The sequence below is a fragment of the Mandrillus leucophaeus genome, unplaced genomic scaffold, assembly GCF_000951045.1.
Source record: "Mandrillus leucophaeus isolate KB7577 unplaced genomic scaffold, Mleu.le_1.0 Scaffold3, whole genome shotgun sequence".
Lineage (NCBI taxonomy): Eukaryota > Metazoa > Chordata > Mammalia > Primates > Cercopithecidae > Mandrillus > Mandrillus leucophaeus.
Genome location: NW_012103142.1, coordinates 7,330,246 through 7,355,557, shown reverse-complemented (window position 1 = coordinate 7,355,557; position 25,312 = coordinate 7,330,246). Strand labels below are relative to the sequence as shown.

Below are 25,312 nucleotides of genomic sequence, written 5' to 3'. Positions count from 1 at the left end.
GCCTCCCAAGGTGCTGGGATTACAGGCATGAGCCACCATGCCTGGCCGTTTTTTTTTTTTTTTTTTTTTTTTTTCCAGTTGTAGAAGAGACCAACTTAAGGGAACTCCATAGTAAATCAATTTGGAAAATGAAGAATCATGAGATATGATTAATTACTCCTGAAATTTCTTTCCTTCCTTCTTTCCATGATTTGAGCTTTTTAAAGACCTGCTTTTCTCACAATGAGATGCATAAACACAGAATGTTATATTCTGCAGGTGCTTAATAAAGCGTGCATTGAGTATACTAGACAATGGCTTATAGTGTGTGCAGCCCATGCCTCTTGTCACAGGTCCTCAGCCTCTAGCACTATCCTCCCCAGCAGTCCCAGGTTCTAGCAATGGGCAGCCACTCGCCATAACTGACTGGATGGGCTATGGGTGAGTCTTGACTCTCTAGGCCTTCTTGGCCTCATCTGTAAAATAAAGAATGAGACTGCATCAACACTGGGTCGTTTTCCAGGTTCCTGCAACTCTGAAATGGTGTATATTTGAATCCTCCAACATTATAAGGTCAGTCTGGCTCAATGTGGAGCCCTGGGGATGGGATAAATGTCTTCAGCAGGAAGAGTAAGAGAAGAGCTATGAGTGGGCACAGGAGCACGGAGAAGACACGGCTCAGACTCTGCCCAGACCTTCCTGTCTCCTCCCAGGAGGGAGGGAGCCTGAGCCTCAGGCATGGGAATACCCAGGCTCTGGTCCCCAAACACCAAAGCAATGTAGGAGGGCAGAAGAACAAGTTTTAGGCTTGGGACTCGAGTCTGAAAACTGGGAGGGTGGAGGGGAGAGGAGGAAAGTAGGCCATGAAAAGAAAATTCAGGAGTAAAAGAAACAGACTAAAATAGAAAGGGGGAAAGAGAGAGACATAGAGACAGAGGCAAGCTGAAGAAACACAGAGACGGAGACAGCAGAGAGAAGAATGCACAGCCACTGGGGAAGCAGAAGGGAGGACATCAAGTCCAATTAAGCTGGAATGGAGCCCAGCGTACCCCTTTCTAGGGAGGGCCACAGCAGGAGGCTAACAGCATCTTTGAACGAGCGAGAGGAGAGGGAGGATATGCTGAGGAGGACAAGGACTGATGTGTGAGCCCTAGCCTGGGACAGGGTGGAGGCTAAAGATCCAAAAGAGGACACCCCTGTCCCCCAAACTGATTTCTTATAGCAAAGCTGCTCCAGGCATGGTCCAGGAGGCCCACCCTCCATGCCTGGGAGCAGGCACGAGAGAGTCCAGACTCTGCTTCTTTGTCTCTCTCCCAGCCAGCCCCAGTCCTGGAATGCAGCAGGTCCTGCTTAAAGAGTGTTTGAAAAAGAGAATCCTATTTCTGTGAGTGTAAGCTCCAGAAGAGCAGAATTTCCTTTTTCTATTTTATTCACTGTTGTTCCTCCAACACCTAGAACAGTGCTGGCACGTAATAAACATCAGGTGAATGGATGGGCAGGCAAGACAGCAAGAGCCACCCCATGCCATGGACCCTGAGATGTGGCCAGAAGGGTCAGAGACGGCACCTTCTTCTTGCTGCAGTAGATCTGCCATTTCTTCTCAGGGGGCAGTGCAAACATAGCCTCCCGGTTTTTGTCAGTGAGATCCAATTCATCCTGCAAAGACAAGAAAAAAAAATATGTCTGATACTAGGGATGGTTAAGATTAGAATAGTCAGTCCTGCAGGAAATTAGAATTCCCCCAGATCAGGTCCTCAGCCTACTATCTTCCTCCCGAAGAGCATCAAAGATATGATAGGGCATTTCTTCTTCTGTGAGAAATACGGCCCCATCCCCTTGCCTCAACCAGCCCTGTGTGTCTTCCATTGCACTCCCTTTACTTCCTGTCCACCCCCAACCTTGTCTCTGCAAATCCACCCTCCTGCTTCAGGTCACCCTGTTCCCTGCGCGTCTCCTGCATTGCTTTGCTAGCTCCTGATCCTCTCGCCCCACGGTTTCTTGTCTTCCATCCCTTGTGATTCTTAAGCTTGTGGACACACCATAATACAAAGCCTAACAAAGAAGGGAGTTGTCTGCAGATCTAGTTCTGCCTCTCTCCAATTCTCGTCCCATCCTTCAGGTCTACCTGCCCTGCAAATCTCTCCCCTAGACATTCTCTGGCTCCCCCAAACTCAGCATGGGCCCTAGCACGGGCTGGAGAGAGCTGGTGAGGACAAGGGGCTAATCAGAGTAGGATGGGCGAGCCATGCCCAGGGAGGCATTGATCTGCTTCCGAGGGAGGGAGTGCCTGCTGGAGGCAGCCCCTCCCACTGCAGGACCACCAAGAGAAGGCGCCGGGCTCCATCAGGCTAGTCCAAACTTTCCAAGGAGCAAACTGGAACTTTATGAGGTCATATTTGGGGTAATTCCTAGGTATTTTGGGGTGAATTTAAAGGTTTTGCTGTGCTAGGCGGCCCCTGAAAATCTTTTGAAGCTGCTTCTCCTATCATGCATGAGCAATACCTAATGCTAATCAAGGGCTAATCAAAGGACTAGTTATTGAGCCATGGAGAACATTGTGTGCTTTTTTAAAAATCAAAAGCAAAAATTGCATTAAGCATAAATTAAGCATAACAAAGCATAATAGTACTAACCTTTATATTTTCAAATACAATAAACAGTGAAAACAATATCTAAAGAAGTATAATAGTCTTAAATTTTGATATCTGTAATCTTTTCCCTATACTTTTATTCAAGGGAGAATATTAAGACTTTCTTCTCTCACCTAGATCAGAACTGCCTAATAGAAAGATAACAGGGGTCACATATATTTTCAAATTTTTCTAGTCACGTTAAAAACTTTAAAAGAAATAGGTGAAGTCAATAGTACATTTTATTGAAACCAGTAAATCTAAAATATAATCATTTAAACATATAATCATGTAGAAAATTAATAATGAGATATTTTACATTCCTTTTTTCACACTAAGTCTTCAAAATCTGGTGTGCATTTTACAGTTACAGTTCATCTCAATTCAGATGAGCCAGTAGCCCCATCTGGCCAAGGACTGCCATTCAGACAGCACAGACAAGGGATATTTGAAATAATACCCATTAGTTCACCTGCCTCTGGAACTCAAGACTCCTGCAGATTTAATCCCATACAAAAGTTCTTCCCTAGAACTGCTCTCTAGGTATCCCAGGAAGTTCTTTGTCAAAATTCCCAGAATGCTGTTTGAGGTTTCTTTTCCACGATCAAAATCAGAAATAAAAGAAAAAGGAGAGTTATATGCACCTTACATTTCCCAACACAAACTCGGCACCCCTTCAACCTCTGTGCCTTTGCTTACACAGTGAGTCCTGCCTGGACAGGCCTCCGTACCCACTCACACTAAGGACCTGGTCTAATTCCTAGGGCACAGTGTCAGCCTCCTCCCGCAAGCCTTCAGTAGACCTTCCCAGGTAAGAAGAATCTCTCCCTTCCTGAACTACAGAGCAGTTCCACATGAGCTTGTATTCAGGTTATTGATGTACTTGTCTTTTCCAGCCAGTGGTCTCTATCTCTAAATCAATGGTAGTTTTGCTCAGCCCAGGCAGCATATAACTGCTGACTGCTTGCTTCTTATTAAAGCTCACTTCCCTGGTTTCTTTAGCAACTACCCTCCTGAGCAGTCTCTCCTGTTTCACCCTATGTTCTGCGTGGGCTTCCTTGATGACTTCTCCTCTTCTATCCTACCTTTAAACGAAGTCCCTCAGGGCACCGTCCTCCCTCACCTGTTCCCCAGGACTCAGCTATTATCTCAGACTCTCTCAAACTCGTACCCCTAGGCCAACAGTTTCCTGAACTCCAGACCCTGGGGCCCAATTGTCTCCAGTATGTCTCCACTCTGATGTACTTACGTAGAGCTACTATGTCCCAGGCACTGTTCTAAGTGTGTAATGTTTATTCATTTGTTTATAACTTATAACAACTCGTTTTACAGATAAGGAAACTGATGTACAGAAAGAATGTGTGAATTGAATTCATCATCCCAGCCCCCTAAACTTGAATCTCCTCCAGCATATCCTATCCTGTCCAGGGTCCCAACATCCATCCAACACTTCATGTCAGAAACTGGGGTGTTCTTTGATTCCTACTCACTCTTTGATCCTACTAAGTCCTATTATCTTTCCTCCTAAATAGCTCTTGAATCTGTCCACTTCTCTCCATCCTCACTGCTAATACTTTAGTCTAAGGCACCCTTCTCTCTAACCTGTAGGATTAGGAGGCAAAAGCCTCCAAATGGTCAACCCAGAACCCTTCTTTAGCAGAGCACCTTGCATGGTCTTTTAGAAAAGTGATCAGATCACCTCAAATCCCTGCTTAAAATCTTCCATGACTTTCCACTGCCCTTAGGGTTTAATCCAAAAACTTTAGTTCTTCTGGTCTTCATTGCGTACCCCAAAAGGACCCAGCTTCTGACTTGACACTCATATATACCATTTCTTCTGCAGTCATTGTCCTGAACCTCATTCACTTATCATCTCGGTGAAAATGTCACTGCTTACAGGGGCCATTGTGACTTCTCCCAGTCTAGAATACAGCTTCCTGCTAGGCACTCCCATGCCCCCACCCCCCGAATGCTCCCTGTCCTAGCACTCATCACACTTGTCTCTGCTCCTCAAGATCAGTCTTCCCTACTAGGTTTTCACATTCTTGGAGGCAGGGGAGGTCTCTGGTGGCTCATCACTACATCCCTAGGACCCCCATACAGCCTAGCACCCAGCAGTCTCTCCAAGAAATATTATTCACTTGTTTGAGAGATACCTGATGCTATTCTTCTTGCAGGCAAGACTTGTCTGACTCACCCTTGTTTTTGCTAAAGTGCCATGCAAGGGTCCCTGTCCTGAAGATGCCCAGTAAATATCTGTTGAATAAAAGAGCCAAAGAAAGGAACACTGCCCATCACGTCCTTCTTTCAAAACTCACTCTACTCAAGAAAACATCCCTGACTAACACAGATCAGGCTCCAGATATTATTCCACACTAGCAAACACTTTGTCCCCCACCACTTGCCCCATCCAGAGGAAAGCTAAAAATCGGGAAACAGTGAGTTTTCCTAAACCTGATGTGACAAGGAAGCTGGACAACTTTTTCATATAACCTGCATAATCTCATCTTACAGGGACCCTGTCATTGAAAGAGCTGGATTGGTTTAACCAGGTATATTTATTAGCAAATACAAGTATAAAACTACATTCCAACCACATGGCATTCTTTCTTTTTTTTTTTTTTTTTTTGAGACGGAGTCTCGCTCTGTCGCCCAGGCTGGAGTGCAGTGGCCGGATCTCAGCTCACTGCAAGCTCCGCCTCCCAGGTTCACACCATTCTCCTGCCTCAGCCTCCCGAGCAGCTGGGACTACAGGCGCCCGCCACCTCGCCCGGCTAGTTTTTTTTTTTTTTTTTGTATTTTTTAGTAGAGATGGGGTTTCACCAGGTTAGCCAGGATGGTCTCGATCTCCTGACCTCGTGATCCGCCCGCCTTGGCCTCCCAAAGTGCTGGGATTACAGGCTTGAGCCACCGCGCCTGGCCGGCATTCTTTCTTTACTGGCTTACTAATGGCCCACCACAGAATGAGTGACCAAGAGCTAATGGTAGATGAACTTGTACTTATGGCTCTTTACCAGGTCTGGGACATCCTGTGGTGTGCAGACTTTGTCTCACCACCTCCAAAGAAAGAAGAAATCATGCTTCTTTCCTAGTCTATTTGTGGCCATGGTATAAAGCTGCACACACAGGGGCTTCTCACAAGGGCAGTCTGAAGGCTGGCCTGGGCAGGCACTGCAGAGTCAGCACAGGCTGGTCCTGGTGTGAATGGCAGAGCTTCCACCTGCCCCTTGTTAGGCACAGCATATAATCATCCCAGGCCTGAACTGGGACCCCGTGCATGACATAGACATTTCCACCTCCATGTTCCTAGCCAATCATCCCCTGTTCCGAGGTGCCCAGTGTCTGCCCACAGAATCCCACTATGTCTCTTCTTTGTGTCTTGGACATTAAAAGATCCCAGGGAAACTCCAAGGATCAGAAGAGAGAAAGGCGCCAAATGTTCTGATGTTCTTTGAGATGTCTCACCATCTTAGTTTGCAAAGCCCAGAGCTGCCCCTTCCTATGATAACCTAACTACTGCACCCTGTGGTCTACAATCCAATGCAGAGAGGAGGTAGGACCATTCTTCTGGGCCACACTTTATGCTGTCCATCCCAGCGAGAGATTCTGGTTCCCCAACATAGCTGAAGTGTCCTGGGGGCCTACCTCCTCCCAAGAGGACTTTTGAGAGATGGAGACCCCAGGACAGGTGCCCTGCCCTCTGTCCAGTTCTGCTTGTCCATCCACCCTCCTCTCCATTGTCACTGTCCCTCCCCACCCTCTCACTGACCACCAGCTCTGCAAAGCGGATGTTGAGCTCCTCTGCGTTTGGGATGGGGCTGGAGAACTCCATGAACTGCAGAGGGTGGTTGTCCCGGAGGTTGATTTCGGGGATGTCACTGCCCCCGAAGCAGCACAGGAAGCCCAGGCCATGGCGGCTCCTCTTCCGGGGGGCCATGGTCACTGCAGGCCAGGGGGTGTCAGCAGGCAGATGCCCTAGGTCCTCATTGTGATCTGGACAGGAGGAGACAACACAGGGTAGTCAGGCATCAGTCAGATAGGCTGAGCAGAGGTCACTCTGCCTTCATAACCTCTGTCCCACAGGCTACCGGGAGCCCTCAACTCAATAGCAAAGCCCCTCCGCCCTTCCTCCCACAGCATCCCTCTGTTCCCTCCAGCTCTTTCCACCTGGAGGTATTTACGTATCCTCCCCACCATGCCCTCTGAGTGTTACCTGCCAAGACACTTTCACATTCCCCTTCCTTGCCCTCAGAGAAGGACAAAGGCTGGGGTCACTGAATGTGACTTCCATGTGGCCAGAGCTGACTTTCCATGAATGTGTAGACGGGATCCTACTCCCTGTCTTAAGATCAGCTTCCAGCAAGGCTCATTTACTCACTTGATTCATTTCCAGGCCTGGGGATAACTGATTTAAAGGCATGGTCCCATGCGGAGGAAAGGGTTGAAGAAGGCTGGCAGAGGGAACAGTGAGCTAATGATGTGGCATAGCTTCTAGAGCCTGGGTCTCCAGAGGAGGAGAGGACGGAAGGCTACAGAGGCTTGTAGAGTTTTCTGCTCAGTCTTCTGTACCCTGGCATGTTTGGATGAATGTGAAATAGCAGTAGGCAGTGGTTCACTGATCCTTCTAGAAGGAGGTGGCCAGTTGTCCTCAGAGAGTTACCCAGGGGAGTCAGAGTGAAGCCTGGGTACAGAAATAGGACTGATCATTGGAATGGTATTTGACATCTGCTCAGATTTTCGGAAGAAATCTGCTCAGATTTTCTTTTTCATACCAACCAAGAAGAGAGGACACTGTTCTGTCCAGAGACCAGAACTGATGGACATTTAACAGCTGAGTAGTCATTGGAACAGAAAGGGTTAAGTCTTTGGCTCGCCCCTAGGAAAGCCTAGGTCAATGAAGACCAGCTTGAGAAAGAACACTACCCCTGTCATTGATGCCACATGGCCTCTAGATCAATTCAATCCAACAACCAGGACACAGGCCTCCTAAGAGGCAGAACCATCCTCAACCACTGGTTCCTGACAACCTAGGGGGGTTCAGTAGAGAGGCCAAAGCTTATGCACCAAACTGCTACCCAGTCGGATTCTCCCCAGCCCATACTCACAGATCTTAATTTTTTTGGACATAAATATGGAATTCTGTTTTTATCCCTGTTGAATATCATTGGTTTGCAGTCAAGATACTTTAGAATTTTGATTCTTAGCTATTTCTCCTGGACTCAGATTATTAACAGATTAGAATGCCTCTGTAGTCATCACGCACATCATTGCTAAAAATGTTGACCACATCAAAGACACAGACCCTAATGACACAACAAGCTGATCTAGGAATGCCAGGGAACTTTCATTAATACGCTCAGGGGACAGTCTTTCAACCAGCTCTAAATCTATATAACTATGCTCTCATCTAGCCCTCTTTTCTATAAAGTCAACATGAGAGATTTCTCCTAAAGCCCTGTAGAACTCAAGATATGCTAAATCTATGACACTCCTTTGAACCAAGCTCTAGAATCTTATCAAAAGAGAGAACAAGATAAATGTGGCATAATTTGTTCCTAGGGAACTCAGGGTAACTTCTAGAGAACACTGCTTTATTTCTTAAGTCCTAGCTAATAATTTAGTATAATCTAATCTGGCCTCTCACACATCATGCCCTATTTTAACTGTCATTCTAGAATTTTTTTACCAGCTCTATTTTATCTTTCTTTATAAAGTTTGTGACAGGCTTTTTAATAGGCCCAGAAAAGCCTCAAATAATACATTATGGAAGATTGCCCTTGTGTTATTGGTTATCTTTTTGCTACTGGCTCTCATAAATATAGTGAGGGCTCCTAGAGGGCAGGGACTGTGTCTCCTGCTTCTTTGACAGCCATCCCCATTTCTGTAGCCAATAAAAGCCTTGTGCTTCGTGGGGAGTCAATAAATATTTCTTGACCAATTGGAAAATGACCTGTTCTCATGGAAAAGGAGGAAAGAGGGGTCCTTATTAATCAGTCAAAAAATATTGATGGAAATCTCAACTACTAGCAATTGATAAGCACTCAAAAACGTTTGTAAGGAAAAATAGAACCGTCCTAGAGGCTGAGGGAGGAGAAGCAGCCAGCAGGCCAGCACAGCAATCCATGGACATGGTGGCAAAGACCTGGAGTAGACTAGCGTTAGAGTAAAACAGAGAGGAAGGGGGACTTTGGGGTTCCCCTGGGATTTGATAGCCAATGGCAAAGAGTGGGTAAGACAAAGCCCTGGTCTCTGACCATTAGGGTTAGTAAAGCACTAACTCTGCAGGCAGGTAGGGGTGGAATCCCTGTGGGTGCCCTGCCCATTGTCAAGTGTGGGATAATCACATGGAATGCAGACCAGATCCCCGTGATTCCATCAGCCTCCAAAATGCAGCTGCAGCTGGCAAGCAAGACTGCTTTGTTCGGGGCACAAGGCATGGGAAGGGAGCTCCGAGAGGTGGTGGGGAGGCTGGGCTGACAGCACCACGGGGTTCTAGGGAGGGACAAAGAGCTGTCTCTTATACACATCTAGATGTGTATAAGAGACAGGAGCAGAGGTCACTCTGCCTTCATAACCTCTGTCCCACAGGCTACCGGGAGCCCTCAACTCAATAGCAAAGCCCCTCCGCCCTTCCTCCCACAGCATCCCTCTGTTCCCTCCAGCTCTTTCCACCTGGAGGTATTTACGTATCCTCCCCACCATGCCCTCTGAGTGTTACCTGCCAAGACACTTTCACATTCCCCTTCCTTGCCCTCAGAGAAGGACAAAGGCTGGGGTCACTGAATGTGACTTCCATGTGGCCAGAGCTGACTTTCCATGCATGTGTAGACGGGATCCTACTCCCTGTCTTAAGATCAGCTTCCAGCAAGGCTCATTTACTCACTTGATTCATTTCCAGGCCTGGGGATAACTGATTTAAAGGCATGGTCCCATGCGGAGGAAAGGGTTGAAGAAGGCTGGCAGAGGGAACAGTGAGCTAATGATGTGGCATAGCTTCTAGAGCCTGGGTCTCCAGAGGAGGAGAGGACGGAAGGCTACAGAGGCTTGTAGAGTTTTCTGCTCAGTCTTCTGTACCCTGGCATGTTTGGATGAATGTGAAATAGCAGTAGGCAGTGGTTCACTGATCCTTCTAGAAGGAGGTGGCCAGTTGTCCTCAGAGAGTTACCCAGGGGAGTCAGAGTGAAGCCTGGGTACAGAAATAGGACTGATCATTGGAATGGTATTTGACATCTGCTCAGATTTTCGGAAGAAATCTGCTCAGATTTTCTTTTTCATACCAACCAAGAAGAGAGGACACTGTTCTGTCCAGAGACCAGAACTGATGGACATTTAACAGCTGAGTAGTCATTGGAACAGAAAGGGTTAAGTCTTTGGCTCGCCCCTAGGAAAGCCTAGGTCAATGAAGACCAGCTTGAGAAAGAACACTACCCCTGTCATTGATGCCACATGGCCTCTAGATCAATTCAATCCAACAACCAGGACACAGGCCTCCTAAGAGGCAGAACCATCCTCAACCACTGGTTCCTGACAACCTAGGGGGGTTCAGTAGAGAGGCCAAAGCTTATGCACCAAACTGCTACCCAGTCGGATTCTCCCCAGCCCATACTCACAGATCTTAATTTTTTTGGACATAAATATGGAATTCTGTTTTTATCCCTGTTGAATATCATTGGTTTGCAGTCAAGATACTTTAGAATTTTGATTCTTAGCTATTTCTCCTGGACTCAGATTATTAACAGATTAGAATGCCTCTGTAGTCATCACGCACATCATTGCTAAAAATGTTGACCACATCAAAGACACAGACCCTAATGACACAACAAGCTGATCTAGGAATGCCAGGGAACTTTCATTAATACGCTCAGGGGACAGTCTTTCAACCAGCTCTAAATCTATATAACTATGCTCTCATCTAGCCCTCTTTTCTATAAAGTCAACATGAGAGATTTCTCCTAAAGCCCTGTAGAACTCAAGATATGCTAAATCTATGACACTCCTTTGAACCAAGCTCTAGAATCTTATCAAAAGAGAGAACAAGATAAATGTGGCATAATTTGTTCCTAGGGAACTCAGGGTAACTTCTAGAGAACACTGCTTTATTTCTTAAGTCCTAGCTAATAATTTAGTATAATCTAATCTGGCCTCTCACACATCATGCCCTATTTTAACTGTCATTCTAGAATTTTTTTACCAGCTCTATTTTATCTTTCTTTATAAAGTTTGTGACAGGCTTTTTAATAGGCCCAGAAAAGCCTCAAATAATACATTATGGAAGATTGCCCTTGTGTTATTGGTTATCTTTTTGCTACTGGCTCTCATAAATATAGTGAGGGCTCCTAGAGGGCAGGGACTGTGTCTCCTGCTTCTTTGACAGCCATCCCCATTTCTGTAGCCAATAAAAGCCTTGTGCTTCGTGGGGAGTCAATAAATATTTCTTGACCAATTGGAAAATGACCTGTTCTCATGGAAAAGGAGGAAAGAGGGGTCCTTATTAATCAGTCAAAAAATATTGATGGAAATCTCAACTACTAGCAATTGATAAGCACTCAAAAACGTTTGTAAGGAAAAATAGAACCGTCCTAGAGGCTGAGGGAGGAGAAGCAGCCAGCAGGCCAGCACAGCAATCCATGGACATGGTGGCAAAGACCTGGAGTAGACTAGCGTTAGAGGAAAACAGAGAGGAAGGGGGACTTTGGGGTTCCCCTGGGATTTGATAGCCAATGGCAAAGAGTGGGTAAGACAAAGCCCTGGTCTCTGACCATTAGGGTTAGTAAAGCACTAACTCTGCAGGCAGGTAGGGGTGGAATCCCTGTGGGTGCCCTGCCCATTGTCAAGTGTGGGATAATCACATGGAATGCAGACCAGATCCCCGTGATTCCATCAGCCTCCAAAATGCAGCTGCAGCTGGCAAGCAAGACTGCTTTGTTCGGGGCACAAGGCATGGGAAGGGAGCTCCGAGAGGTGGTGGGGAGGCTGGGCTGACAGCACCACGGGGTTCTAGGGAGGGACAAAGAGAACGTGTGACCCCTCTTCCTGCCTTTACTTCCCCAGCTTCTTGTTCCCTAGTCTCCCTCTTACCTTTCTTGGCTGTACCAGAGGAATCAGGCATGGGGGCAGGGGTGGCATATAGCTGGTACACCTTGGCACAGTCTTACATCAGCTGTTTACAGCCATGATTGCTCTGACTGGCCAAAGCCTGTGCCATACCTGTTGTTAAATATTAGAGCATCTTCCCTGACCTCGGGAGAGGAGAAGTAGACACAGACCCTGCGAACAGGAAGGACCATCCCCTGAGAGAAGGACCTCATGCACTCAGGGGGCTGCTGCATATGTGTCTTTTTGAGGGGCTGTGTGTGTGACAGCGCCCAAGTATGTTTATGTTCCTGAGGACAATGCCCTCCCAACCAAACCCTAGGTCTTTCCTCGCCTCCCTTTTTTTTTCTTCTTGAGGTGGAGTCTCGCTCTGTTGCCCAGTCTGGAGTGCAGTGGCGCAATCTTGGCTCACTGCAAGCTCCGCCTCCCAGGTTCATGCCATCCTCCTGCCTCAGCCTCCCGAGTAGCTGGGACTACAGGCACCCGCCACCACACCTGGCTAATTTTTTGTGTTTTTAGTAGAGACGGGGTTTCGCCATGTTAACCAGGATGGTCTCGATCTCCTGACCTCGTGATCTGCCCGTCTTACCCTCCCAAAGTGCTGGGATTACAGGTGTGAGCCACCATGCCCGGCCCTCTTGCCTCCCTTTCTTAAGTCCCCATCTGAACATCCAAGACTAAAATCACAGGCTCTCTGCCGAAAGAGGCCTCAGAAATCATGTCACTTCATGGTAGAGATCCAAAAACCGAGGTCCAAAGAGGAATTGTCTTATCTGAGGTCACAGGCCTAGGAACAGAGCTGGGATTAAAACCCAGGACTCCAGCAGCCAGGCTGTGGTCCGGTCACTGCCCCAGCAGACCTTGTCTTCTCCGTCAATGGGCCTTTTTTCTTACCTTGCCTTCGGCTCCCCCATAGCCATAGCCTCCCTCTGCTAGAGCAGATCAGTCTCTACAGCTTAGTTTAGAAATCCCTCTAGAGAGCAGGAGAGGTTTACAGAAGCTCCAAAGGCCGCCTCCTTCTCCTCATCAGTAGGAGCTGCTTCCATCGTCTGAACCCTAATTCCTGACTCGCTCCTGCTCTGACACCTCTTTCACTCCAGCTTCCTAGTGGCAGGGCGGGGTGGGGAGCAGAGGCTTTGAAGTCAGGAGACCGGGATTTCCCCACCTTTGTTTTCTCAGCTGGTGCTGGTGAGTACTCTTCACCTCTCGAAGCCCCAGTTTCCTCATCTGTGACACCCTGATCACAGGGTCTTCCTCACTGGGTTTCAGTGAGGTGTACAGAAAGCAAGAGAAGTGAAATGCCTAGAGCACACTGGGCGACAGTAGAGGAAGTGCCACCCTGCAGCGGGCCTCCATTCCCATCATCGCCAGCAATGTGAGATTCGTCCCGCCCACAGCCTGCAACCCTCAGCGCTTCTCCAGGCAACGATGGGGTGACTGACACCTGGCATTCTGGGAATTTGCCTGGCCAGATTTATGAAGTCACCCGGCTCTGCCTTCCTCTAGGCCAGACGAGCTGGGCTTTTCCCTGGGCTCTGAGCTATCTCTAGGTAGAAAGATAAGCAAATCTTCATCACTGACCCTGGACAGGAAGAGGAGAAGGTGAAGTGGCCACAGGAATTCATTTCTGCAAAATCTCTTTAGAAGAGGAACAACGAGGTTTCCACCTTGAAGGAGAACTGAGAAGCAATTTGGAGAAAAGGGGATGCAAAGACAGAAGGAAACCCACTGGACTTGAACTCAGCCAGAGACATTTCAGCTGCCCCTACCTCCACACACTTTTCTCTCCATGAAAACTTCCCCAGTGCCAGCAGCTCCCTGCCCTCCACATCCTGTCTCCTTGCTCCCTCCCCTCTTCCTGTGGGGACAAGTTCTCCTCAGGACTGTTAGTCCCCAAGCACAGACCAACTGGCCTAAGACACCAAACCATAGGTCACAGCCAGTTAAGCAACGCCTCCTGTGGCTCCAGCCTGACTGCACCCATCACCGTCACAGTCCCTCTAGTTGTAGCAAAAGCACATTGCCTGTCCCATTTCTGTCACTCACCAGCAGGGGTTCAGCAGGCCATGGTGGTAGTCTCTCTGGGCCTCAGTTTCCTTTCTGTGCAATGGCAGGGTTTAACTGAAGACCTCCAAGGACTTTACCAGCTCTGACCTTTCACACTGCCTGCGCAATCCTATTCCCGAAGGCTTCCCAAGGGGCTCTCCTCTGCCTGTACTGAGCACTTCCCCCACATTGCTCTCCGAGCCAGGAAGGACTTCCTACCACTTGAGCTCATTCCTTCCATTTGGTTGGTAAAGATGCAATCCTAGCCCTTACCCTCAAACCCTAACCCCTAGCCACTGCAACACACCAGCTTTTACATTTCAGGACTTCAAAAGTCCCATATCATCAGTGTTTATCCCTCAGTCTTAATAGAAGCAGAATAATACTAACACTTGAGACTTTCCTATGTGCCAGAAACTGACTATCGACATTTTATTCCCCCAACAACTCTCTGAGATAGTTGGCTTCATTTTAAAGAACTTACGGAGAAAAAAACCAAAAATGCAAAAACAAAAACAAAAGCCACAAAAACTGTGGTTCAGAGTGGTTAAGTAGCTTGCCTAAGGTCACACAGCTAGTTAGGGACATAGCTAGGATTCAAACCCAGGACTGTCTGACTCTAAAGTGGTAAGCCACTAAGCCATAAGGCACATGTCCAGAAAGTATCCTAAGCTGAGATCTGCTCAGAGTTTTCTCAAATGTTATAGATTGATATTCAATAATTCATGATTCTGCATTTCCTGTGAGCTGGGCCAGGTGTTTCCACAGCTGGGCAACGTCATTTCAGCTTCACAATGACCTTGTGAGGTGGTTATTATCCCCTCTTACAGATAAAAATATTGAGGCTTCAGGAGCTGTTACATGGCTTGGTCTATGACACCCAGCTGCTAAGAGACAGAGCTAGGACTCACAAGTAAGTATTCTCACTCTAAGCCTAGTGGTCTTGTCACAGAACCAAAGCTGACTTATGAACCCCTCCTCTAGCTCTTGGGGACAATGCTATTATTGCTTTGGGACATTCAAATTGCCTCCTATCAAACTGCCTCTTTTCCTACCTTCAGACACAGGGGTAACAGGACAAGGACATGGTATTGACTCTCCCTGGCCACTTCCAAGGTACCTACTGGGAACCAGGTACTATACTGATAATTTTCTGCATTATCTCATTTATTCTCCCAACCCTACAATGATATCACAATCCCTTCTTACTGATGACGACATTAAGAGTCTCAAAGGTCAGGCAAGTTGCCCAAAGACCAAGTTTTAGAAGTGAAAGGGCTGGGTTTGAGGACAGTAGTGTCTCATTCAAACGAATGTGCTTTTGACCAGCTTCTAGCCATGTGTTGACCATTGACCTGTGGTGAGGACCCAGGAGTAAACAAGATGTGATTCCTTTCCTAAAGGTCTCCTTCTAGTAGGGGAGCAAGGGGAGTCCAGACAGTGACAACAAAGAGAGAGTGAGGTGTTTGGGCAGCCCTGAGAAGGGGGACCTGGTCCAGCCTGGGAGTTAGGGGGTAAAGGGGAAGTCAGGGCAGGCTTCCAGGAGAAGCGGACTTTGAGCCAGCCTTGAAAGAGAGGAAAGAATCAAGGAAGGGTGCAAGAGGAGGGAAAAGGCACTCTAGGCAAGGAAAACGGCATAAGCAGAGGCACAGAAGGAAGAGCATGGCATGTGTGAGCCCAGAGTCCTGATCAGCGGCTTCATCCTCTGCTGGCTAAATCAATAGGCAAAGCAAATGGAAAGGGTATGCGAGTATCCTGGTTTGATAGCAGAGCTGCAAGCGTGCTGGGGAGCCTGCTCCTTTGCCCTTCTCTCCCCACCAGGTCCCCTGGGGCTGGGGCTGGGAATGGGGCCCAGAGCTTCCCAGAGCTGCTGCATGGAACATAAGGAATGTAAACAATTTCCTGCTCCACAGGCGGACATTGCTCCCTATACGCTGACCCTCCACGTGCATGTGCTGCTGGGAGTCACCCAGGAAAGGGCCCCAAGCCCGGCTTGGGGCCTGGCTCCCAAAGGAAGAATCTATGGTTTTCCATCCCATGTCCCAAATGACACTACCAGACCCTCTGCCCACCCATCTCCCCACTGCCAACCTACACCACACCTGCTTCCACCCCAAGCCTCTGTAGACCATCTCCTCAAGCTGGTGGACAGCAAGCAGGCCTGGGGGTTCCTCTTAGCTCTAATCCATCCACTTCCTCCCTGAAGCTGCTGAATTATCATCGTCCAACTCTACCCTACACATTCGGTTGAATTCTGTTCAGTTGACATCAGCTCTAACCAGGTGACTTCAAACAAGTTACTTGGCCTCTCTGAGCCTCAGTTTCTTCAGCCATAAAACAGGGGAAATATAATAGTACATAATTCATAGGGTTGTCAGGAGGATTAAATTAGTTAATATTTGTAAAGCATTTGGAATACAGCCTAGTAAAAGTAAAGACTATTAATAGCTATACAGATAAGCTGCTGTTCTACTTGTGAAGATACCTGAATGACGGTATTACAGAGTTTTCTTTCTGTAATTTCATCAGTTTTACATATTAGTATAGGGCTTGGCAGATATTACAGGGGCCATGTTCAGCCCACAGACTGTTTTTGTAAACACAGTTTTATTGGAACAGTCATGCACATTCATTTAAGTATTGACTACAGCTACTACCATGCAACAGAGACCGTATGGCCCACAAAGCCAAGAACACTTACTATCTGGCCCCTTACAGAAAGACTGCCAATTCCTGGATTACTGCATTGATTCCTATGCAACTGACAATATCCTATTATTTTTAGCCATAAAAACACCGATTTCATATGATTCCACATATCATACTGGCTCCTCACTTGTACTGTCTGACCCACCGAGAGTGCTGCCCTCTAAATCCAGTGATTCCAACCACAATAAAGATATATTTATTGAGCACCTACCATGTTCGAGGTTTTTCTCAAACTTTCATCTTCCCTTTTTACAGACGAAGAAACTTGAGGCTCAGAAGGACGCTAGGTGTGAACCTAGGAACTCAAACCAGGTCTCCAGACGCCACTGTTGCCCTGAACAATCTGACTGACTTGTACTGTGAGCCTCGGGCAGGGCTGGGGGAGAGACAAGGAGCACTTTCAAAAATAAGCACACGCTGTTTCCAGAATTGGGGGAGCTTTTCTTAGCAGTCGCCTAAATTACAGTTTCCCCCTAGGCTCTGGGAAAGGCAAAGAAAGCAAAAGTAAATTCTCTCAGCCTCTGAGTCCCCTCTGTGCAGGCCTAGGGGTGGGAGACACAGGGAGGCGTCGCTGAGACCCGAGAAGAGGAAGGAGAGAAAGGAACGTCTTTCCGGAAAAGTGAAACTGAAAATCCCTCAAAGTGACATTTCTCAAACTTGGGGGTGAGGGTGGGAGTTGAGGATTTTCCAACTGTTTTTCTCATTTTGAGAAATGATAAAGAGAATAAAGGTTTCTTTGACTCACTAGGGCACTAAACAAGCAGATGATAGTTCTCCAAGGTCATGGTCAAACCTTCATTCATTCATTCATTCATTCATTCATCCACCCACCCACCCACTGAGTAAATGCCATGTATAAAGCAATGTTCTGGGTATCTTATATGAGCCTGACATCAGATCCTAGGATGCAAGGGAGGCAAGGAGGTGTGGCTCTAGGCCCTGGGACTGTAGGTGGGGAAGAGTGACTTCCGGCTGGGAGGATCTGGAACATTCACCAGAGGAACTGTCATCGAAGCTGGGCCTCAGAAGAAGGGAGGGCGTCAGCACATGCCAGGGGCTCGGGGGGTGTCCAGGAAAGCATTCTCAACAAGTGGCATGCCAGAGTGAGAACCTGGCACCAACGACAGCCCAAATGAATGAGAAGCTCTACCAGGGTGGTTCCCACTGCACCTCTCAGGGCTCAAAGAGGTACAGTGGGAACCAAAACTACAGCCAGAAAAAGGAGGGTGTTGAGTGCCAGGGGAAGAAGGAAGAAGACATTGGAGAGTGTGTGGCTTGTGGCTGATTAGTTCCTTGGCTTATGGTAGAGGAGAGCGTTTGTGAGGTCTGAAATTAGAAGAGACATTTCTGGTGGCACTGTATGGGGTGGGAAGACAGGAGGGAGAAGTGGAAGAGGGGAAGAGTTAGGAGGCAAGTCTGTGCATCTGGGTAGAAGAGAATGAGACCCTGAACTGCCAAGAATAGAGAAGAGGAGGTGGATGCTGGCGGTGCCATGGAGGGGTGCAGGCACGCGAGTAAGAGGATGAGAGGCTGGCCATACAGAGCAAGGACCTGGGCTGACGATGAACCTGGGGAGCATAGCTTGCTCTCTGGGCAACTGCTACGAAGTGAAAGAGAAGGAATTTTAGCGCCCATGTCTCTGCTACCCATTAGCACCGGAAGTCTGGGGCTCCTGGCCAAAGGGAAATCACCCTACACAGGAGAACCCAAGGCCTCGACCCCTCTGCTTCCAGAAGCCAAGCCCCTCCTCTGGCTCACACAGACGGGGCTGCTGTTACTGAAAGGCGCAGGAAAGGAGCCTCCAGTTTTCCTCTGTGCTCCACTCCCAGCTCTCCCACCAGAGCAACCCATCACTGAGGCCTCAGCACCGTTCCACAGCCCAGGACTGGGAGAAGCCCCCACTGGCTGCTACTCCTGATCCTCTCTCCCAGGGTCCCAGCACAAAAAGCATTCTGTCACTCTTGAGGGAAGGACCTCGAGGTTCTGTCAGGCCAACTCCGCCCTAGAAACCCAGCGGGGCCTGTGCACATGGCCCCACCTGGCCCCCGGGGCTGCGCCTTCTGCAGTACAAGGTGACCTTCCTGCCTTTCTACAGAAAGGCCCCTGCTCCTGCCTCAGGACCCACAGGCACAGTCCATCTCCTCTGGGAGGGCAGATTGGGATGGGGCAGTGACTACGGGGTAACTAGGGGGTAGGATGGGAGCTGAGCCAACCCCTGAAAGGCAAATGTCGTTGAAAATATAGATCCAGGGTGACTCCTTTTCTCCTCCTAAATTTTGTGTGTACAATTTCACCACTTTATTCATACTTTCAAACAAAACTTCGTCGAGTCCCTAAGTACCGTGCTCTTAGCTGTGAAAATGTATAATAAGCATGAGTTCAGTCTGGTTGGGAAGGGAGACAAATAAAATAAAGTGTGGACATGGTTATGATAAGGGAAGTACACAGGTTTGAGTCTGAGGAATGCCTGCAGAACTGCATCCCAGCGGGGGTTCTGGTCCACCCTAAACCCTCTGCTCATAAACATGGTTTAGAGGGGGCATCGTAGAGTGGAGTGAGGGCTGGGAATACTCAGAGATGCTACCAAAGATCAAGAACAGAAGTCCAACCAAGGGTTATTGATGCCATAGGAGATTGCAGCACCTCGGGCAAGAGAACATGAGTACTTTGGGCCTCATCTGTAAATGAGCCAGTCAAACTACGTATTGTCTAGGAGTTTCTTCCACCCCTGTCACTAGGATCTGTGTCAGACAGTACATGAGGTGTTAAATGATGCTGTTTGAATTGAATCCTATCCTATGAGCTCCCTAAAGGAGCTCATTCATTCATCTGCTCATTCATTCATCCAACCATCATTGATTTTTAGCACCTACTCTATGCCCGGCACTGCTCTCGGGGCTGGGTACATGCAGGTAAACTCATCAGACACAGCTCCTGCCCTCACAGAGCTGTGGTCTCCTAAGCTCAGAGTCCCTTTTGTCCTTTGTCTTCAATCCCTAATGCCCCATCCTGTGAATGATTCTCACCACCTCTTTCTAAAATGCCTTGGATGCATTTGTTTCATTCCCAAACACCAGGCTCCAGATCAGCCCCACATGATCTCATGCTGAGACCCCTGCCAACCTCTCTCATTTCCCCCTTTCCCAGTCACCCTGCAAACAGCTCTCTGAATGATGTGCTTCTAGACTTATTCTATACTCCTGGGTTCAGCTGAATTGACAGGGCCCTGGGTGGATAAGAACAGGGTGCTCACGGCCTGGGCCACGCTTCAGAAATTTATTAGAGGCAGATGAGATGGCAAAGAGGACTAGGAATGGGAGTTTTCAGGACAAAGCATTAGGAGGGATGTGGATTGAGTGGGGTCCAGGAGGGAGCCTGAGTCCTTGTGCACTGGACAGGCAAGTATAGGAGATGCTCAATAAAATGGAGGAAAGAGGGAGGAGAAGACAGATGACATGAATGCATGTGTAGTATGTGTGTGGCGTGTGTGGTGGGGTACGTGTATGTGTCATGTGTATAGGCAGTATATGTGCATGTGTGGTGTGATATGGTATGTATGTGTGATGTGTGTAGGGTGTGTGTGGGCACACAGTATGTGTGTAGATAGGGTATGTTATGTGTGGTATGTGTGGCATATGTGTGGGTGGCATATGTGTATGTGTGGTGTGTAAGAGGTATATGTTCATGTGTGGTGCGTGTGTGTAGATGGGTTTTATATGCATGTGGTATGTGTCTGAGGTGTGTGTATGCGTGGTGTGATATGGTATGTCTATGTTATTTGTGGTATGTTTGTGTAGTGTGTGTGTTGTGTATGTAGATGGGGTGTGTATGTGGCATGTGTGTGAGTGGCATATATGTATGTATGGTGTGTAGGTGGTATATGTTCATATGTGGTATGTGTAGAGTGGGGCTGTGTCTGTGGTGTGTGTATATATGGTGTGATGTGGTATGTATATTTGTGGTATGCTTGTGTAGTGTATGTGGTGTGTATGTAAATGGGGTGTGTGTGTGGTGTGTGTATTGGATGTGTGGTGTGTGTCTCTGGTGTGTGTGTTGTGTGTGTTCAGGTGTCGTATGTGTGATGTGTGTATATACGTATGATGTGTGTGTGGTGTATGTGTGGTGTGTATGTGTAGTATGTGTGTAGCATGTATGTAAGTGGGGTATATGTTTGGTGTGTGTAGGTGGTATATGTACGTGTGTGGTGTATGTGTATGTGTGGTGTGATATGGTATGTATGTGTGATATGTGTGTGGTGTATGTGGTGTGCACAGGCAGAGTATACGTATGTGTGTGTAGGTGGTGTGTGTGTGGTATATATGTGTGTATGTATGTTTGGTATGTGTCTGTATCTGTGCTGTGGTGTATGCATTATGTAGTATGTGTATGTGTGGTACATATGTGTGGTGTATGTGTAGGTTGTGTGTATGTATGGTGTGTGTGTGACGTGTATTGTGGTGTATATACGTGGTATGTGTATGGCATTTGTGGGGTTGGGATATGGGGATATGGGTGTGTGGGGGGGGTGTGTGTGGTATGTGTATATGTAGTGTTTATGTGTGGAATATGTGTAGATGGAGTTTGTGTACATGTGGTGTTTGTGATGTACATGTGGTGTATATGTGTGGTACGTGTGGTATGTGTATGTAGGGGGTGTGTGCATGTTGTGTGTGTGGTGTGTATATGTGTATGTGTGGTCTATGTGGTATGTGCTGTGTGTGTGCTGCATGTGTCGATGGGGTTTGTGTGTGTGGTATATGTGGTGTGGTATATGTGTAGTATGTGCAGTGTGTGTGATATGTGTATGTGTGACAGGGTATGTTTAGGTGGTGTGTGTGCATGTGTGATGAGTGTATATGTGCATGTGGGGTATGTGTTGTGTGTGTGGTGTGCCTATGTCTGGTGTATACACATGGTATATGTGTGATGTGTGCATAGATGGGGTTTGTGCACGTGTGGTGCGTGTGTGATGTGTATGGGATATGTATGTGTGGTGTATACACATGGTATCTGTGATGTGTGTATAGATGGGGTTTGTGTATGTGTGGTGTGTGTGTGGTGTGTATGTGTAATATGTGTGTAATGTGGTATGTGTATGTGTGGATGTGTGTGTAGGTTTATGTGCATGTGTGGTATATGTGTGTGTGGTGTGTGTATGTGTGGTGTATATGTGTGGTGTGTGTAGTGTGCGTGATGGGGTTTGGGTACATGTGGTATTGTGTGGTATATGTATGTGTGGTAAGGGTGTAGGTGATGTATATGTGCATGTGTGGTGTATGTATATGTGTGGGGGGGGTGTGTACGTGTGGTGTATATGTGTGGTGTGTGTAGTGTGATGGGGTTTGTGTACATGTGGTGTGTGTATGGTGTACATGTGTGGTGTGTGGGGTGTATGTATGTGTGGTGGGGGGCGTAGGTGATATATATGTGCATGTACGGTGTGCATATATGTGTGCTCATCTCCAAAAAGCAAAGACACATGCTTGTACCGACTTCCAAGTCTAAGTAGAAAGAAGACCCAGGCAACTCCCCAAGGTATATGAGCAGAAGAAACAGTAAGATCACTGGAAATCAGCCCCTGTGCCAATTTCTGATCAGCCCGCTCTTTGTTTATAAAGGAGTTGCCCAAGCATAATATTTAGGAAATGTTACTGTTCAGAAGGCAATGTCTTTTCTTCCTTTTCCCATGAACCACACTATGGCCTGGGAGCACAGACCCATTCAAAGGATGCTTACATACGCCATAGACCATGCATCTTGTTTAATCTTACAACAACCCTGAGAGGTCAGAACTTTTGACTGATGAGGACCCTGAGGTTCAAAACCAGGAGACGATGCCCAAACTAGGGCTCTTCCTGTAACACACTATCACATTCCAACCCAGTTTCGATTTAGCTCTGGGTGGCGTGTGTGTATGTGTGTGTGTGTGTCCAGCAGAAACTGGGTTCCCCTTGGGTGTATACTACAATGGGGCATACTTCCCCGCAACCCCCTGCCTCTGCTATTTGAAATCAGGGTGGTAGGTTTCACACCCCCATTGAGCTTGAAATAGAAAAAGCAAGTTGCTGACAATAACGTATCCCAAACTATTCCATGCTCCACACTTTAAAACATAAATATTTCACACATTTCTAGAAAAGAGAATACTAGTATTTATTAAAAGCTAGGCTAGGCTCAAAATTTTATACCTATTATTTAAAGATGCCAGCATCCTGCAAAAGCAGTAATATGATCTCCATTTTTACATATAGGAAAAGTAAGGCTCAGAGAAGATCAGTAACTTGCCCAAGTTAGTAAAGTAGATAAAACATGTGACGTCAGTCTGACTGATTCCAACATTCAGATACAGCCTTCCCACGGCAAGCAGAGCACAGCTCATAAACGGCAGCATCACTGTACACCGCAGGCATCCCCACAGCCATAGCACCTCCTGTGGTGCACTTCCCATCTCTTCCCCATCTCCCCATCCCAGTTCACAGGAAAGAACTCAGTGCTTGCATAACGAAACCCTGTCCTTAGTCACACACAGCAATTGGGCCCCATCATCTCACCACACACTTAGTCACAGAAAGGTCTAGGCTGTCCCACCTTCAGGATTGGCCTCTTGGGCATGTGAGCTGGGCACACTCAGAAGGGCCCTGCGCTTGGTTTAAAGCTCTGCTGTTGCTGTCTTGAAACTTTTAATAATTTTTGAACAAGGAGTCCCGCATTTTCATTTTGTGCTGGGCCCGCAAATCATGCAGCTGGCCCTGCCCATCTTCTCCAGCAGCCAGCGCAGGCAGCCTTTCCCAGGAAGAGCGGCCTGGCTGGCCACTCCCTGTGTGTTTCCAAAAATGTTACCCACAGTCCCTGAGTGGTCCGGACGGAACACAGACAAGTTACTTCACTCTGGGGTGGCTTCCTGTTCAAGTGGCCTTGATCTACATCTCAGTAACCGCTGGACTACTCCCCACCCTGATCTTTCTTCCCCATCACACCCCACTCCTCCACTCCACACTCCCTGGTTTCCAGTCACGGTATCCCACTCATTCCTCCTCAAATGCACCATTGCTCAAAGGACTGAAATTCCTAGAGGTCAGGGACATTTTTATCTCCAACTCCCCCCACAGTGCTCTTTCCATACACACAGCAGGAACTTGGTAAGAGTTAAAGGATTAAATGAATTGCTACAATGTTATCTGTCAATTAAAAAAAGTTTTTAAAAATTGGTATGATAAAAAAATAAATTGCTTTATTTCCTGAATTCTTGACCCTATCAATTATAAGACATATCAATGTGATGACATGACATCAAGCATACACAAAGCTTGTACATCCTTCTGAAATTAAATAATAAAAGCAGGAGACTATTTTAGCTTTGAAACATAGTAAAGAATGGACTCGCTCGTTCTGCATGTGGAATCTCAACATTACCCCTCACCCCAATCTCATGCCCACCTCCCCTGCTTCCTCCCCGTCTTCTCTCATCCATCTCCACTGCAGATCCCACCTTCCTCAAGCAGCCTTCCTAACCATTCCAATCTACCTGCATTCTCCTAAATAAACTCAAAGCACTTTTTGTCTGCTGTTTATAGGACACGTCATTGTATACTACCTCGTGGCACTTTACATTATTTAATATCTTGTATGCATTGTTTATTTTATTTTTTTAAGATGGAGTCTCTGTTGCCCAAGCTGGAGAGAGGTGGCACAGTCTCAGCTCAGTGCAACCTCCGCCTCCCAGGTTCAAGCAATTCTCCTGCCTCAGCCTCCCAAGTAGCTGGGTTTACAGGTGCCCACCACCACACCTGGCTAATTTTTTGTATTTTTAGTAGAGAAGGGATTTCATCATGTTGGCTAGGCTGGTCTCCAACTCCTGACCTCAAGTGATCCACCCGCCTCGGCCTCCCAAAGTGCTAGCATTCTACACATGAGCCACTGTGCCTGGCCACATTTATGTTTTTTATACCAATTAACTTCTCCCCCATCTGGACTCTGAGCCCACGAGAATAGCTCCTGCCGCAGTGGAATGTGTGCAGCAGGTCCTCGGTCCTCAGTGAGCTCTTCCTGAAGGAATGACATCTAACAGCAGTGTGTGGGGAGAGGCAGAGTGAAGAAAGTGGTTAACACCCCAGGAATGAACCTTCATGGCCCACCCAGTGACTCAGGTCCTTCAACTCGTGAAGGCATCCAGGCCTTGGCCAGGCACCCTCAATAGGTGTCTCAAGTGACCCTCAGCAAGTGGCAAAGGAATGCTTCTTTATAAACCTGCATGGTTAAATCAGGCCTTGGAATTCTCAGATAAATGCAGGATGTTTTCATTTGTTTGTTTCACTTCTGTTTTTAATTTCCCCCTCCTCCCTGTCAACAAAAGGCATCTTGCATGTAAAAGGTATGAGATATTTTTCCTCTCTGTGCTTTGAGGGATGCTTTCTCTGACGGAAATGAGGCTCTGGCTCCAGGACTCCAGGCTACAGAAGCTGAGATTTCCTCTAAGAACACAGGCCAATCCTCAAGCCCTGAGAACAGTCCTTGAATGGACTCCCTGTTTCTAAATTGTCTCTTTTCAACCCAGATATCCTTGCAAGCTCTACCTCGATTACTGCCACTGAAGGGATCCCCCTTCTCAGTGCCCAGTGTTGAAGCCACTTACCCACCTCATCCTGGAAAGTGCACTGCTGTGTGTCACCTCTTTCCACCCTGTCACCCCTTCAGAAGCCTTTCCTCAGTTCTCTCTCCTCAAGTTGTGAACAATGTGAAATCTGATCCACCTGCCCCAAGAACGCCAAGCTCCCCATAGCCTCTGATTCAGCCGAAGCCACTCAGGTCAGAGCTCCTCCCAGTAATCCCTCCAAGTAGAGGCCCTCCCTCTGGGG

The 25,312-nt window shown here is 47.5% G+C and overlaps 1 protein-coding gene across 1 annotated transcript in view; it reads right to left on the bottom strand.

The window, feature by feature from the left end:
- The window catches only part of DAAM2 (dishevelled associated activator of morphogenesis 2), a 117,207-nt gene that overhangs the window by 40,554 nt on the left and 51,341 nt on the right, over positions 1 to 25,312 (bottom strand). Inside the window, exons 2-3 of the mRNA XM_011986643.1 lie at positions 6,379 to 6,602; positions 1,546 to 1,635 (exon numbers count right to left, since the gene is read on the bottom strand). Coding sequence (XP_011842033.1) covers positions 1,546 to 1,635; positions 6,379 to 6,546 — 258 coding nt within the window. The 5' untranslated portion in view covers positions 6,547 to 6,602. The remainder of the gene's footprint in view (positions 1 to 1,545; positions 1,636 to 6,378; positions 6,603 to 25,312) is intronic.